Here is a 15,221-nt window from a genome sequence, read left to right as displayed (position 1 = left end):
CACACACACACACACACACACACACACACACACACACACACACTCACATTCCCCTTTCTATGAACATAGCACACACTGCCCGGACCGTCATAACCACACGCCTCAATGGAAACATGAGCTGCTTGTGAAGAAGAAAATCCTTCAGAAGAAGACCATCAGTGTCATCACTTTGGATTGTGAGTGAAGGTGTCCAGAGTTCCAAGTTGCGGTGACGTTGACCTCCAATGACTGCCCTCCAAGGCCAGGTAAAACCTCAATGCACGGGGTGCCGGATGACAGCTTTTTTAAAGATATATGTCAACACAGATCCCGTGCGACTGACAAACTCCCAACAGACGAGAAGCATATGACGGGAAGAGTGCTGAGTGGGCTGGATAAGAGAGGAGAAAAAGGAGGAGGAAAGTAGAGAGCCCCAACCTCGGGAAATTACGACTACCATGACCAACACACGCACACACACACACACACACACACCCCTCAGGAGAGGAAACACGGGGAGACAAATAGGCAGAATTGGAACACTGTAGAAAAAGAGGGCCTGAGCTGGGTGTGGTGGTGGTTGCTTGTACTGAGAACAGATGTTCCTGTTGCAGGATCCAGGGGATCAAACCAACCCGACCATATTGAAACAGTAAGATGGAGCAACAACTGGCAAATCATCATCGCAGGGAGACTGGAGCCAGGTGGAGGAGCGTCCAAGCGAGGCCACATTCCACATTATCTCTGATTAATGGTCTAATATAGGGGCGTAATGATGTTCGTAACACTTGTGAGAGCTTTTTGGTTTCATGCATTGGACAAAAAGTAGTAAACTCCATTAATATCGTCACAGAGTTAACAAAAGCAAATAAAAAACACCCAGAAACAATTCCCTGGTGCTTACTTAGAAAAATGTTCTCTCGGACTCCAGAAAATTCAATTTATTATGTACAGTACTATTGTGTGAAAAACATGGTACAGACCAGATGTTACAACATCTGTCTAAATGTTATGGCCTTCTATTTCACATTGAGGTGTGTGTTGTTCAGCAAGGATTTTTCCATAAAAAAACACGAAGTTCTGGGATCTGTAAAATGATTCACGTTTCTCTGTAAAATTTCAAGACCATGACGCACGCACACACACACACACACACACACACACACACACACACACACACACACACATACACTTGCACAAACGCACGCATGCACGCACGCACGCACGCACGCACACACACACACACACACACACACACACAAGACAATTAAGATTGAATACAGTTCTTTGTGAAGAATCTTTCCTGACATCAACCAAATCTCACGTATACATTGATTTATTCTGAAGAGCATAAATACCCTCACACACACATCTGCTACTCGTACAACACATGAGCACAGGTACTGGAGTGAAATGATCAGAATCCATTGGTGTAAGAGACAATGTTACACTAGTGCACAAGTTTCTGTTGAAAGACCTTTTGGAGAGAAGTCTCCATGGCCAAATCTTTGACAATAAGGACCTCTACTGATTAGAAAGATAACTGCAAAAACACTGATTCCATTTCTCAGCTGTCAAAAGGAAACGGTGGTAGAAATGGAATGAAAATAAAACTTCACGTACGGTACATTTTTTTTCCTTATTGTTCCATCATAGTTTTCTCTTCGAACGGGCAACATCTAAAAGGCATTCTCCACATCTCTAAGTTGCCATAACATTCTGTCTTCTGCTGGTCTTTTTCACAATACATGGACCATGCACACTTAGCTTAGGTAGAGTCCTAATTAATGGTGTTAACAGTGCAATCAGCCTGAAGCACCTTTAGTTTTTGGGAGATGATGGGCAAACTAAATAAAACAGTTGTAGACACGCTGTGTATCATTGTCTTGGGAAAGTGTTTCCAACTGTAACAGCAGCTTCCTGTTTATGAATTGTAAAAAAAAAAAATTAAAAAAAATAAACTTGCAGTCCTTTGATTTCACTTGAAAACGTGTCTTTCTTGTATGCAACTATGTGTCCCTCTGAGAACAGTTTGTTTAAACAGGGACACACATGGTGTGTGTAAAAGATGCCTTTTTATGGATCCCAGTGCAGTTCCAGGCAAGTCCCGCCCTACGAAGCAGGCTGATTGGTTGAGGTTAATTGACTTCCAGTAGTTAAGGTTAGGATAGCCGATTGGTCGGGGGATAGGACCTGAACAAATCGGGTTCCGTTACTTCGCGCAAGCATGGACGCCTGGCCAATCGTAGTGCGTGAATGCTATTGAAGGGTGGGTCTTCCCTAGAACTGCAGTGGGCTCCATAACAATGCGTAAACAACCACCGATGGATGGTACGTCATTTCAAGTCACACAGTTCAGGGTTTCCCCCCAGTGTGTTGCAAGCCTGGTGGCCCACCGAGCCTAAGTTGCCCCCCACCAGGCCTATGCCACTAGGAATGATTTTTAATGTATTTTAAGACATTTTTTTAAACTACAGTTACGGTGGGGCGGCTCGATTGAAAACTTAGACGTAGTCATATTTTCAAATCTCCAATTATCTTAATGTAAGGCCCTATGGAATCTGTCTTACAGCTTTTTCAAATTCTCAATTTCGCAATTCCATCCATGACTCAGAAACTATTGGGCTCTACATTAATGCTGCCATCAGTCTGGGACTGTCCCAAACGGGCCCTCGTCGAATAAAGACAAATGCCACCTGGTTAAACAACTTTCTTTTTTTGGGGGGGAAACCCTGCAGTTATCTACCAAAGCCAGCTGTCTAGATGCTGAACACAGTAACAGGACTGTTCCAGGATGGCAGACAGCTCCCCATAGCTCTCCTCTCTCCACGTGGGGAGTAGCCTCTCATTGTTGAGGGCCTGGAGCTTGGGCGTCCCCGCCCGGAGGACATGGTACAGACAGGGCCAGCGGCTCTGGATCCGTAGCCTGGTCCTCCGGTCCAGTGTGATGCCGCGGACGATCTTCTTGGCTCGGAGCTCGCGCAGGGCCGGCAGCTTCAGACAGGAGAAGACCAAGCCTCGGCTGGGCGACACGTCCAGGAACTCCAGAGACTGGGACTCCAGAGTGTACGAGATGCCCAGGTTCCTCAGCGGCACCAGGATTTGTAGAGTCAGAGATTTCAGGTTAGGCAGGGATTTGGTTAGGGCCTGCAGCGTCGTGGGAGTCACTCCTTTAAAGACCCAGAAGTATTTGAGCTCCAGGACTCGCAGCTGCTGGAACTGGTTGAGCAGCGACACGGACACATCCGACCAGTCGAAGTGTAACCGCATCTTGGAGATGCGCGGGCAGCTGTGGGTCAGTTTGGTCAGCAGTTCCTGGAAACTGGTCACCTGTCAAATCAAATCACACCAAACAGTTGCACGATATGAGAAAAGTATGCGATAACGTTGTTGAATATCGTGATAACGATATTACTAAATAAACTTGTATTAAAGTGTTCTCAGTTCTGCTGCTTTCAGTATTCTGCTAAAATACAACAAACTGCATGTTGAATTTAATTAATGAAAGGAAATCATTTCCAACATTATGTTATTGAACAAATTGAACAGTGAATTGAATATAAAAGGCACCACTAAAAAAGAGTGACAGGTACATGTTAAAGTGCAGCTTTCTGCTGATATTTTCTTTCAACTAACACAATATGTAGCAGCATTTCCTGATGTGTTTATTGATATCGCAATGATGATAAAAAAACCGATACATTGTGCAGCCCTACCAAACAGGCACACTGTATAATACTCAACATGTTAGTATGGACAAGAACATATTACAACATGTAAATAGATTGCATTTTTTAAATCAACCGATAGCAATACTGGGGAAGTAACAAAATGAGCCAAGTTGCCAAATTCTGTTGAAATAACTTTCAATAACATGAACTGCTTTTTCGCACACATTTCTAGAGCTGCAACGATTGTCGACTGATAGATGAATAATCAGCAACTATTGATAATTGCTTCGTTTATAAAGTAACTTTTTCACTCGTTATTTTTCAAAAATATTATTCTAAATTGGCAGAAAATGCTGTTTTCGGACTCAAATATGGAGGTTTCCTGCTCTGTTATTCATTAGTCATTAAACTAAACATATTTGGGTTTTAAACAAAACAAGACAGTTAAAGACATCGCCTTGGACTTTGAGAAACTGGGGTGGATATTATGCAGATATTTTTCAGAAAACTGTTTTCAACTTCACAAAGACGCTTTGAGCTGCAGAAAAAGAACGTCGGCGGTGGCGTTTAAAAAAAGCGCTTTTTTGAAAACACGGTTTACTCCATAGGATGTAAAACAGACACCTAGCACTTTGAGAAACCGCGATGGACATTTTATAGACTAAACGATTAATCAATTAATCTGGACAATAATCGTCAGATTGATCCATAATGAACATAAATGTTAGTTGAAGCCCTACATACAGTATTTCTCTTTAGTTTCAAGTTTGGACAAATAAAACAATGCAAGTTGCCCAGAAGGACTTTGATGACTGAGGTGTGTGTCCTTGTTGTACACTACATGTCATTGTGCTGTCTGAATAAATCTTGAAAGCCTCGCTAGCATCCCGGTGCTCTAGCTTTTTTATTGTTACCAGGGGAATCAGATTCATAGCCCTTATTTGCAGCAGACATTTAGACTCAAAAAAGCTGGGGGGGAAAGCACACACGTGGAACTAATAACGTTAACGATGGCAGTAGTCCAGCAACTAAGACAAACGTCTGCTGTAAAAAAAAATGGTCTGATTAACTTTTTGGTTTCATGCCACATGTTTTTCCTTGGTCAGGCCTCTGCAGTGCTTTCCATCCTCCCAGGAATTTTGGGAGTCGCTACCTTAAGGCTGATTTATACTTCTGCGGAGGCTCCACACAGAGCTTTCTCCGCGGCCTACGTAAGTGGCCTGAAGTTTATACTTGCTTGTTGGTGTGTGTGTGTGGATCTCTTTAAAAGAATAGCAGGGCCGGCGTGTGTGTGTGCGTGGGGAGTGTGTGGTAGAGCGAGTGAAAGAGGACTCTAGAGTAGGATTGGGTATCGTTTGGGTTTTTCCCGATACCGGTGCTAAAGCGATAAGTTTAAAACGGTGCTGGTGCCTAAACGGTGCCTGAACCAGTCCTTAAATAACCTTTTTCACCATCCTCCTAAAAAAAAAAAATAAATAAATAAATATATATATATATATATATAAATGCAATCTAAGCCCTTCTATAATAAATGTGGACTGTCCCACATTTTTTCTACATTTTTATGCAGCAATTTATGGTGGAAACATCTTTGTTACATGCTGTATTATATATGTATATATATATATATATATAGACCATACAACTTTATTGAGAAAATAATTTACAGATTAATTGACAATTAAACAATCGTTGGTTGCAGCCCTATTATTGTCCCTACTGGTTCTCTGGGTTAGGGTCATTCTTTGGCGGGTAAGACTATTAAAAAGCTATTAATGGTGGTTAATGGAAGTGGTAAGCTAATCATTACAGAACCAAATGAAAACACAGTTACTGCTTGTTGCAATCAGGACTTGTGACTCTGCCTCGCGCAGCTTTTAACTTGAACTAAAATCAGTCAAAACAAGTTACCTGGTCCATCTTGGTAATGCTGTCCTGGTGCGAGCTGGAGCCTGAGTTGACCCTGAGGTCCAGCGGTTCCAGCAGAGTGAACGTCCAGTTGAGGTCCAGGTGACTCAGGTCTCTGCAGTGGACATTGTCCAGCAGGTGACTCAGCAGTTCGCACCATTTGTTGCAGCGGTCGCCCAGGTCGAAGCTGGCCTTCAGCGTGAGCAGGCTGGCCCGCCGCGAGATCAGGTGATGGGTGTAATGGTGCACCCAGGACTTCCACCTCTCAAACTCCCGGTTGGAAACCAGCAGCCCTTCCCGGCCCAGGTGGAAGACGCCCCGGCGGGAATAGTCCGCCACCCGCCACAGCTTCCATGAGCGGACGATGCAGCTCCAGCTCACACAGACCAAAGCACAGCTGCACTTATCCACCTCGTTCAAAAAGGACAGGACGTGCAGCTGGCACTCCACGGGCAGCAAGTTGAAAGGGAAGTAGTCGTCCACTGCTTTCCGCCGGCTGCTCACAGGGACCAGGGGTCTCTTTGGCGGCGACATGACGACAGATGATGAAAATAATACTGGCGGTCATTGGCGGAGGTCAGAATCTCCACCGGGTGGTCTTGTGGTCTGGCTTTGCCATAAACATGTCTGGTCTGGGATACTCCTGGGGATAGAGAAAAGAAACAGAATTGAAAGTGTTGACTTTTTTGTTTCCTTTTTCTTTCCAAGTTGTTCAAGGTAACAGGGAGAAATAAATAAATCCTACTCATTGGGTGTTCTGGGTACCGAATTCAATACTTTTTAGGCACCGACCGAATTACCTTTATAGTATGGAGTATTGAAAAATGCCTCGTCATTCAAAACCAAATTTCATACCTAAGGATTAAGGTCGCTTTCACACCTTTAGTTCAGTGGATACGGTGATTGCGATTCGGTATATTTATTCAATTAAAATGGACCAAACATGGTAGGTGTGAAAGCAACCTAAATCGCATCAGTGTCAGCCAATAAGCAAGCAGCATGCTTCTACCAAGATCTAATAATGTCTGTGATTGGCTGTCTAATGTTACACGTGCCAGAGACACGCAGGTAAAACTCTACGTTACACAGAGACTGGCTCACGTTGTAGGAGCTGAAAAATAAATAAAAAGATCTGTGCCGTAATGTTGTAATTTTTTTTTTTTACTTGACAAATGAAAAGTATTGAGTGTTTTCTCATTTTAATGAGAACTTGAGTACAGAATGAATCAAACTAAATTAGAGAGATAAAATATCCTTTTTCCAGGTATATACTGACTATGTTTAAATGCGTGCACCCACACAAATACAGAGTAATCAGATTAAGGCAATAGTTTGTATAATAATTTAACTACACTGGGGTACTCCCATAAGAAGAATTCATGGGTGTAGACATGCAGGAGTTGCACAATAAAGCTGAATGAATGGATGAAAAAATGTGCACACTGCTGTTGGAAAACACTACTGACAATTTGTTTTAACCAACATTTGGTTTCCAAGCAGATCTTTTCACATTATTATGCGGTCCTGAGCTGTATGCACTATTGCATTCTGGGTCATGGAGCTTAAAGACCGGGGAAGCTTGTGACTGGAATCTTTCCAGTTTGTTAATCACATTGAACTGGGTGGTAATGTAAAGTGTGATGTAAGAACATAAGAGCTATCTTCAAATTATTTCCCTCAAAATATTTCACAATCACATTTTTCTAAGAAATCTGAGTTGGTATGTTGCAGGTTTCACCAAGTCAAATTTAAGACTTTTTAAGACCTTTTTACGACCATGAAAGAACTACAAGACCACAGAATAAAAATAGAACACTGTAAAGCGCAGCGGGAACATTTCAATGAGCATCAGAAATTAAGAGCTGTTAAAAATTATTTAAGACCTAGAACACAATACTTGTTAAGGCCTAAAATTTTGATTTTGAAATTGTAGACTTTTTAAGACCCCGCGGAAACCCTGTTGTTATTATCACATACAAGTTGGATGATGTCATTGTGTATCACCGTATCTTGATATATGATTTCATCCATTGAAAGACGATAAATTAACATATGGAATTATCGCCCAAGCCCTAATCAGAATTCACATAATTGCTGGTCTATCTGGACAACTCAATTAAAACCCAAAACGCAGTGACACGGCTTACGTTAATAAAGCATGCAACGTAATAGCATTGTGGTAATACTATTAACATAACGTTAGCTGCTCGACCTTTTAGCTGCACGTTTTGAGTGGTCTTACTGGGATAATGTTAGCATTAGGTAACCTTATCTTGTAGTGACGTTAAGTTAGATAGCAACTGTCTTGTGGCACACAATAAATACCACTGTGTGTTGTTAAAGCGAGCTGTGAGAACCAATTCTAAAGGTAAAAAAATGTTATAATGAACCTCTTGTCAAAACACTTGTATATCAAGTGTTTTGAACACGTACGTGTGTGTGTGTGTGTGTGTGTGTGTGTGTGTGTGTGTGTGTGTGTGTGTGTGTGTGTGTGTGTGTGTGTGTGTGTGTGTGTGTGTGTGTGTGCGTTTATAGCAGCAGCGGTGGCAGCAAAAACTGTCCTGTCCTGTTAATAATGTCCTGAGGAGTGTCCCGGGACAGTCATGGGAATCCCAGGACACTCCTCAGGACACTACTAACAGGACAGGACAGTTTTAGCTGCCACTGCTTCTCGTGTATAGAGCGCTACTTTGTCAATTATATTGTCTGTAAATTCTTTAATCGGGTGTCTTTCCCCTTTAAAGGCCTGTGTGAAAACGCGGTAGGGTGAACATTGTACTCTCTGTCCTCCTGTAATTTACAGGAAGTTAACAAACGAGCCAATTCCCACGACAGTTTGTGTAACTTTAGTATCTCAAAAAAAAAAGTACACGTAATAATGTGCAATAAGTTACACATGCTCACCTTTTATCGCGGTATTAAATTACAATTTCGTAAAGTGACATCGGTTTGTAACATGACCCGGGGTCTGCTAGCTCCGTTATTTCCTATTCCTCTGCTGATAATTGCTTTGCAGACTTTAAGCTTCTGCCCATAAAAGGCTAAACTGGTGTTATTTTGCACCATTATCGAGACAAAAGTCGCGTCTTTACCTTTTGGTTGAACGGGCTCCCCCCCGTCCTCAGTTAAAAGGCTAACCTGCTAGAAGCTAGCTAACGTTAGCACATATGAGACAAAGGAGTTTAAAATGAACCTAATGGCAGCGCGTTGATGCAGATTGTATATAACTTGCGTTGTATCCGAACGTATTAGTAGCTGTAAAGCAACTTATACAAATCCAAAATTTAAATAAAGCTGCAAGGAACAGTAATAACAGTAACCAGGCCGGCTAGTTAGCTAGCTGCCGAACAGCTGAGTTCTGTTGTTGTTTTTGTTGTTGTGGCTCGTTGGTGATTGCGTCATCAAAATGCGTTAGGGGTGAAAGTTTTGAACACCGATGTTGCACCGTCGGGCGGAGGTTATTGTCTGAAAGTGTTGAGAAGAATAATGGGTTTGGCCTCTGTATTAACAGAGAGCATTTTGCAAATTAAATCACACATTACCCTAGACAAACGCAGTCAGTTTTATGCATGAGGTGTTTGAAGATGTCATAGAGTCTTTTTATATTCAGTCTGATGATCTCAAGCGGAATTTGGGGGAGGACAACGCCCTCTGTCGGTGGCATGTAGAAGTTGTGAGAAGAGTGGATAACTTCTTTACCTGCTGTTTCAAGATACATAGATGGATATTCCCAAAGTGGACATTAGTTTCCACAGAGTGTGCCTCCATACTTTTACATACAACCTAAATACTTAATACCTGAACAATGGCTGTAACCCGATTATTTCAAACCTCTAATATTGACTGTTGATTTGTGTCTGCCCTATACTGTCTACTATATTCCCTTATAATGCCCATATTTAATGCTGTTTTTTTAACTTTATCCTTGTACTGCTATAGTTTTTATATTACTATGTCTACATGATTCTCTTATATTGTCCATATGCTGGTCTCTAGACTTTATCCTTGCACTATTGGACTTATTTGCACTACCACCATGAAACTCACAATCACAGGGTCAGTCCCTGCCCTGTCACTGCAAGTGTCTCATGCTTATACATCCCTTAGTACATTCATGTGGATTTCTTATTTAGTATCTTTTCTTTTATTGTCCATATTATTCATGTGAATTTGTTATTTTATCATCCTGTTTATGATGTATGTGTATGTGTGTGTGATGTCTTTAAGCTACTGGGACCTTGAATTTCCCCTTGGGGATCAATAAAGTATCTATCTATCTATCTATCTATCTATCTATCTATCTATCTATCTATCTATCTATCTATCTATCTATCTATCCATCCATCCATCCATCTATCTCTCTATCTAAATACATTTACAGAAAACATGTAATGCGTTTTTATTGTGATTTGCGAGCTGCACATTTATCTATTATTAAAATGCACTAAAAATACTAAAAATATGTTTTTTGCCCCTTGTTTGTTTTCTTGTTTTATTTTATTGTGATTTATTTTTTTACCAGTAGATGGCATTCTGGATGTGCAAAGAACGTGGGCTCAGTGATGCTGGTTGACTGACTTGAAGTGGCTCTGCTCCTCTCATGATACCATTTCCCAGGGTTGTAGTACTTGAGATCGGTCTTGGTCTCAAGACCACTTTTTGAAGGTTTCATCTCAGAATCAACCACATTTTTACTCGGTCTCAGATAAAGAGGATGTATTATTATGGTCAACTTTGTTAGGGACTGTTCGTTACTTAATTAAGGGGCCACCGGAGGAGTTTTGTGGTCTCTAACCTAAAAAGACTTGACCCAGCCCTCCTCAGCAATAATTTTTCTATGACCCTCCAACATGATTTGAAAAAGAAGCATGACCCTCCCCTTGCATGCAAGTTCACACTTAACAAAGAAGCACAGATGCCATTTGATTTTTTACAGCCATGATGTACATGACTTAACCTCTGCATTCTCATCTTACACATCCCACTCCTCTGTTATGGTGTGGGGGCCATTTCAGTAGATTTACTCACTAACATAGTTGTGGAAACACAGTAAGCACTGGAAACTAAATGCACGCTTCCTGCATTACTGCATTACTTCAAAAACTAAGTTACTCCTCTAGTAAACTAGTATTCATATGAAATAAAACAATAAAACATTGAGACCATACAGCAAAGGACACTGGGAAATAACAATTCATCACTGGTTGCTATGGTCACTAGGCTTCCTCAGTCATTGTATATTTTAGCACATAGGTAAAAGTGCCGAAGCTGACCATTATATTCCAAAACACATATGTTTATTTTTAAAGCAGATTTTAAGTTACATTGTAACAATTTAACAATTCGCCCTTATGAAATCCAATCGCGGCACGGCTGTCTTGGAACGCAATAGACAGACGCTTAAATTCAACTAAAATGTAACAGTGAACAATCAGTGTTGGACCTACAGTCTGTTGAGATGCCTCTCCAAACTCACCATAAAACGTTAAGACACGTTAAGAAAAAAGATCCGTATTTTGCCGTAATCCAATGACACGAAAAAAAAGTAATCCACAGCGATCAGTAGATCCACAAACAGAGTCACGGTGTATCCAGCAAGGCCGATACGAGCGTCACATCCACCAGCCAGCTCCAAACAGGTGAACGAGGCCTCTCCACTTCGCCGTTTAAACAAAGTGGAATAAACGTATAAAAGTCTACACAATCTACACAAAACCAGCAATCAATTAGTAAGCTGACATCACATTTATATACATGGCATTTAGGAAACCTTTATTGCAAGGTTGGCAGGGCAAGATGTCCAGACTAGTGCAACAGTAATTTTTGTTTTTTTGCGTCCTGCTGCTCCCATCGTCAGCCAGGTAATGTTTTTTTTTTACCAAAGCAGTATATGAAATCTGATGTATTACCTACCACCATTTAGTTGTTTTGTGTTATTTAAGATATTTATAAAATATCTGGTCGTAATTATTCCACTCATTTTTTAAACAATGCAATTACCCGTTTCAGTCCAGGGTGGTCCATTCCATAAATACCGAACAGTCCCTTATTTCCGGGATTTTGTATAACCAAAGTGAATAAAAGTAAATGTCTGTAGAAATGGGATTCAAATGGAAAGATTTTTCTGCCGGAGGACCCCCAGCCCCCCTGTTTTGCCTCCTCTTTCTTTGTGTTGGCGTTCTAACCTCTGGTGGATTTGTGAGGACTATGGTTAACTGCTCCTCAGATCTCTGCAGGGTAAATCCAGACAGCTAGCTAGACTATCTGTCCAATCTGAGTTTTCTGTTGCACGACTAAAACTACTTTTGAACGTCCACACATTCCACCAAAACAAGTTCCTTCCTGAGACTATTTTGCAGAGGCACCGTGGCTCCGTCCGGCGCTTAGCACCGCCCAAGACGATTGTGATTGGTTTAAAGAAATGTCAATAAACCAAAGCACGTTTTTCTCCTATCCCGGAATGCTGTGTGGACTAGCCAGACCTTCCTGTGCAGCGCTGTGGAGGAAGGTTCTGGCAAAGCGGGACTAGTGCTTTGGTGTCAAATTCCACACTGTGGCCGTCTTTCTTTAGGTTTAAAAACACTCTGGATTGTTAGAGTAATACCCCAAATCATTAGTGCAATATACAGTAACTACATTTACTCAAGTACTGTAATTATGAAAAGAAAGTTTTTTAGTTTTACTTGAGTCTTTTCTTTTCATGCCACTTTCTACTTCTACTCAGGGGCGTAGCACAAAATTCTGGGCCCTGTAGAAAGGCATTCTCTATGGGCCCCTCCCCGCATCCACAGCTATTCATTCTAGCATCTTTTTGGGCCCTCCTCACATGAGGGCCCTGGGTACTCAGTCCCCTTTTTCCCCCCAGTCCGACGCCCCTGCTTCTACTCCACTACATTTCAGGGAAATATTGTACTTTTTAGTTTTTACTTCACTACACTTACTGGACAGCTTTACATATGAAGACGTCTTTCCATGCAACATTGCAACACATTCTCACTCCCATCGTGTAAAATACGGACTCTTGGTCAGGTGCCTTTGGCGTTGTTATTGATGATAATAGTCTCCTTTGGTGTCAGATCTAAACACGCTTTATCTAAACGCGCTTGGTCGGGACTATTGGCATCACTTTTGACGCAGTTAGGTTAAGGAAAAGATTGTGGGTGGGCTTATAAAAGGTACGTTTCCATGACACGCGGGACAAGAACGGGACGGTTGGGTTCAGGAAAAGAAGAACGGGACAGTTGGGTTTAAAAAAGAAGAACATGACAGTTGGGTTTAGGAAACGTGACACGTGGGACACGAACCTCGGTCTCCTGGGTGAAAGTCCTGTGTTGTTTGACCCATCCACCCCCACAACCAACCTCCCTATGCGGATTTTCGGCCTTTCATACTACTCTCTACTGTAGTCGCTCTTAATGTTACGTCATCTTCAAGCGCCGTGTAGCTGCTCTCCCGGCTTCGTTCTACACACACACTGAAGGGAGATTTTTGCGTTGTATCTGCCGCTGACACCCAATGCCCAAGCGTCCGTATTTTACGAGTTCGGAGTGAGAACGGGTTGGCCACCCCACAAAAAAAATCCTGGAACCACCCCTGCTGAGGAGAGAAGTTAAAATACATGTACAGTAAAATGCATGGGCATTCAAGTAGTTTATATCATGTTTATTGCATTAAGTTAATTGTGATTTCATACAGTTAGGTTTAGGAAAAGATTGTGAGTGGGGTTAAAAAATGTATGTTTCAGTGACACGTGGGACAAGAATGGGACATAAATCCCAGTCTCCTGGGTGACAGTCTTGCATTGTTTGACTCATCCAACATTCCTCCTTACGCGGATTTTCGTTCTCTCACACTACTTTCTACCGTTGTCTCTCTTAATACTACGACATCTTACATCGTCCCGTACCGACGCTAAAGTGTGATTTTTGCGGTGGTATCTGACTCTGAGAGACATTGACCAAGCGTCCGTATTTGACGAGTTGGGAGTGAGAACAGATTGTTCCAGAACTGGGTTTGTGATCGCCATCTGGCTAGCCTTGGCCAGACACGCAATCGCGAGGACCAGATCAGAGCTTTGGGATGTCTGGCTCCCTTTTAACGTACTTTTTAAAACGTTATTCTAAAGTGCTTACTGTGCATTTTAACATAGTTTTGGACCACCATAATAGGGAAAACACTGAATTATGTAACTAGAAAGGCACCAACAATTCAGAGAAAACTTACTTTAATGCTGAGCCACAGGGCCATTACTGTAAAAGCGAGGTGGTATTACAAATGAAATGGTATTATACAAATATTGAATAAATTGGGCTCTTAGGGTCAGCATTTAGTCACATCCAATTTCTACAATGCAAAGACATAGGTAGGCTACCACAGCATGCAGAAACAGGGAAGGGAAAATGGTGAAAATAACATATTTTAACTATTTTAATCATTATTATTTTCACTTCATGCAGAACTCTGAACCTAACTTACCTAGGCTATAGCTAGCTGATATGTGTCAGACATGGCTATAAATGATTCTCACCAAAGCCACATGAAGCTCATTCAGATATCTTGATATGAGAGTTTAATGGACCTTTTTGAAAATCAAGTTTAAGGGATCTTCAGCACCCCTAAAAAAGGGTTAAAATCATACTGTTGCCTCCTACGATTGGTTTGACAAAACAAGCATGGTGATGTCTCTTTGGGCTCTGAGTAATTGTGACGGCACTTCCTACTGTTATCAGAACTTTGACAAACCAAACATTCGATTAATAAAGGAAATAATTAGCAGTTATATAATTAGGTATAAAAGTCATTATAATTAGTATAAAAGTATGGGGGGGAGGCATTTTTCTGTATTGAGTACTGTTACTTTTACAGTAATACTTTTCTGGTTATGTGACTGAATGTGAGGGAGAAAGGTGATATATGACAGATGTTTGGGTTGCAAACTTGTAGATTTTAAATAAGCAAACATGTCCTGTCCAACACGCTGGTGGAGTAATGTTTTGACCAGGGGTCCCAGTTTTTTGTTCCAGCAGCATGTGCACGTGGTCTCACATAACACCAACCCTGCTGTGCCGTGTTCAAAGACCCTTTTCTGAGGAGGGTGACACCAATTGGCAGCAATGTGCCAATAAACATGTGATCGATATAAGTTTCTCCAGTTCTATGAGTATGTGCGTAGTAGGGCTGTGCGGTAAACTGACTTTTTAAGGTATATCGATATGATTGCAAACAAGATATGGGATGAGAAAATACCGTTAATATATATAACATAATATAGTTTGAGGTTGCGTTACATAACCCATTCATCCATTGGACTAGTGCTTTGGTGTCAAATTCCACACTGTGGCTGTCTTTCTACAGCCAGAAAAAGTAGGATGTGGTTGTTTTCTTCTTGTGAAGGAGGGTTTAAAAGCACTCTGGATCGTTAGAGTAATACCCCAAATCACTGGTGCAATATACAGTAACTACATTTACTCAAGTACTGTACTTATGTAGAAAGTTTTTTAGTTTTACTTGAATCTTTTCTTTTCATGCCACTTTCTACTTCTACTCCATTATATTTTTGTATTTTGAATTGTCACCTTTGTTTTTACTTCACATAGGCTAAATAAAGGTATTTCCACCATATATAGGTGCATAGAAATGTATCAGAATGCAGGAAATTAAGTC

At 41.3% G+C, this 15,221-nt stretch overlaps 1 protein-coding gene across 3 annotated transcripts; it reads right to left on the bottom strand.

Moving 5' to 3' along the window:
- Window positions 1–1,257: 1,257 nt before the first annotated feature.
- si:dkey-12e7.1 (uncharacterized protein LOC557553 homolog) lies at window positions 1,258–8,958 on the bottom strand. Of its 3 annotated transcripts, XR_004897831.1 has the most exons (4): window positions 8,463–8,958; window positions 5,562–6,200; window positions 1,942–3,309; window positions 1,258–1,899 (listed from the first exon to the last, which is right to left on the bottom strand). XR_004897831.1 is itself a non-coding variant. In XM_031285374.2 (3 exons), exons 2-3 carry the CDS (start codon window positions 6,090–6,092, stop codon window positions 2,722–2,724), a joined length of 1,119 nt encoding a protein of 372 aa, XP_031141234.1. In that variant the 5' UTR covers window positions 6,093–6,200; window positions 8,463–8,958; the 3' UTR covers window positions 1,258–2,721. The 3 variants fall into 3 exon arrangements, 2 of the variants coding, with proteins under 2 accessions (XP_031141234.1, XP_035858910.1); XM_031285374.2 differs by having other exon boundaries at window positions 1,258–3,309; XM_036003017.1 differs by having other exon boundaries at window positions 1,258–3,309; window positions 5,562–6,198; window positions 8,643–8,958.
- Between the last annotated feature and the right edge of the window lie 6,263 nt (window positions 8,959–15,221).

Source organism: Sander lucioperca, chromosome 7 (genome assembly GCF_008315115.2).
Source record: "Sander lucioperca isolate FBNREF2018 chromosome 7, SLUC_FBN_1.2, whole genome shotgun sequence".
NCBI lineage: Eukaryota > Metazoa > Chordata > Actinopteri > Perciformes > Percidae > Sander > Sander lucioperca.
Note: the sequence above shows the minus strand (reverse complement) of the source record. Positions and strands in the feature narration are given on the sequence as shown.

Bases quoted from the DNA above. Each gene is read 5' to 3' on its own strand.
- si:dkey-12e7.1 (XM_031285374.2), bottom strand. From the start codon at position 6,092: ATGTCGCCGCCAAAGAGACCCCTGGTCCCTGTGAGCAGCCGGCGGAAA. The intron at 3,310-5,561 runs GTAACTTGTTTT...TTGATTTGACAG, and splicing joins GCATTACCAAGATGGACCAG to GTGACCAGTTTCCAGGAACT.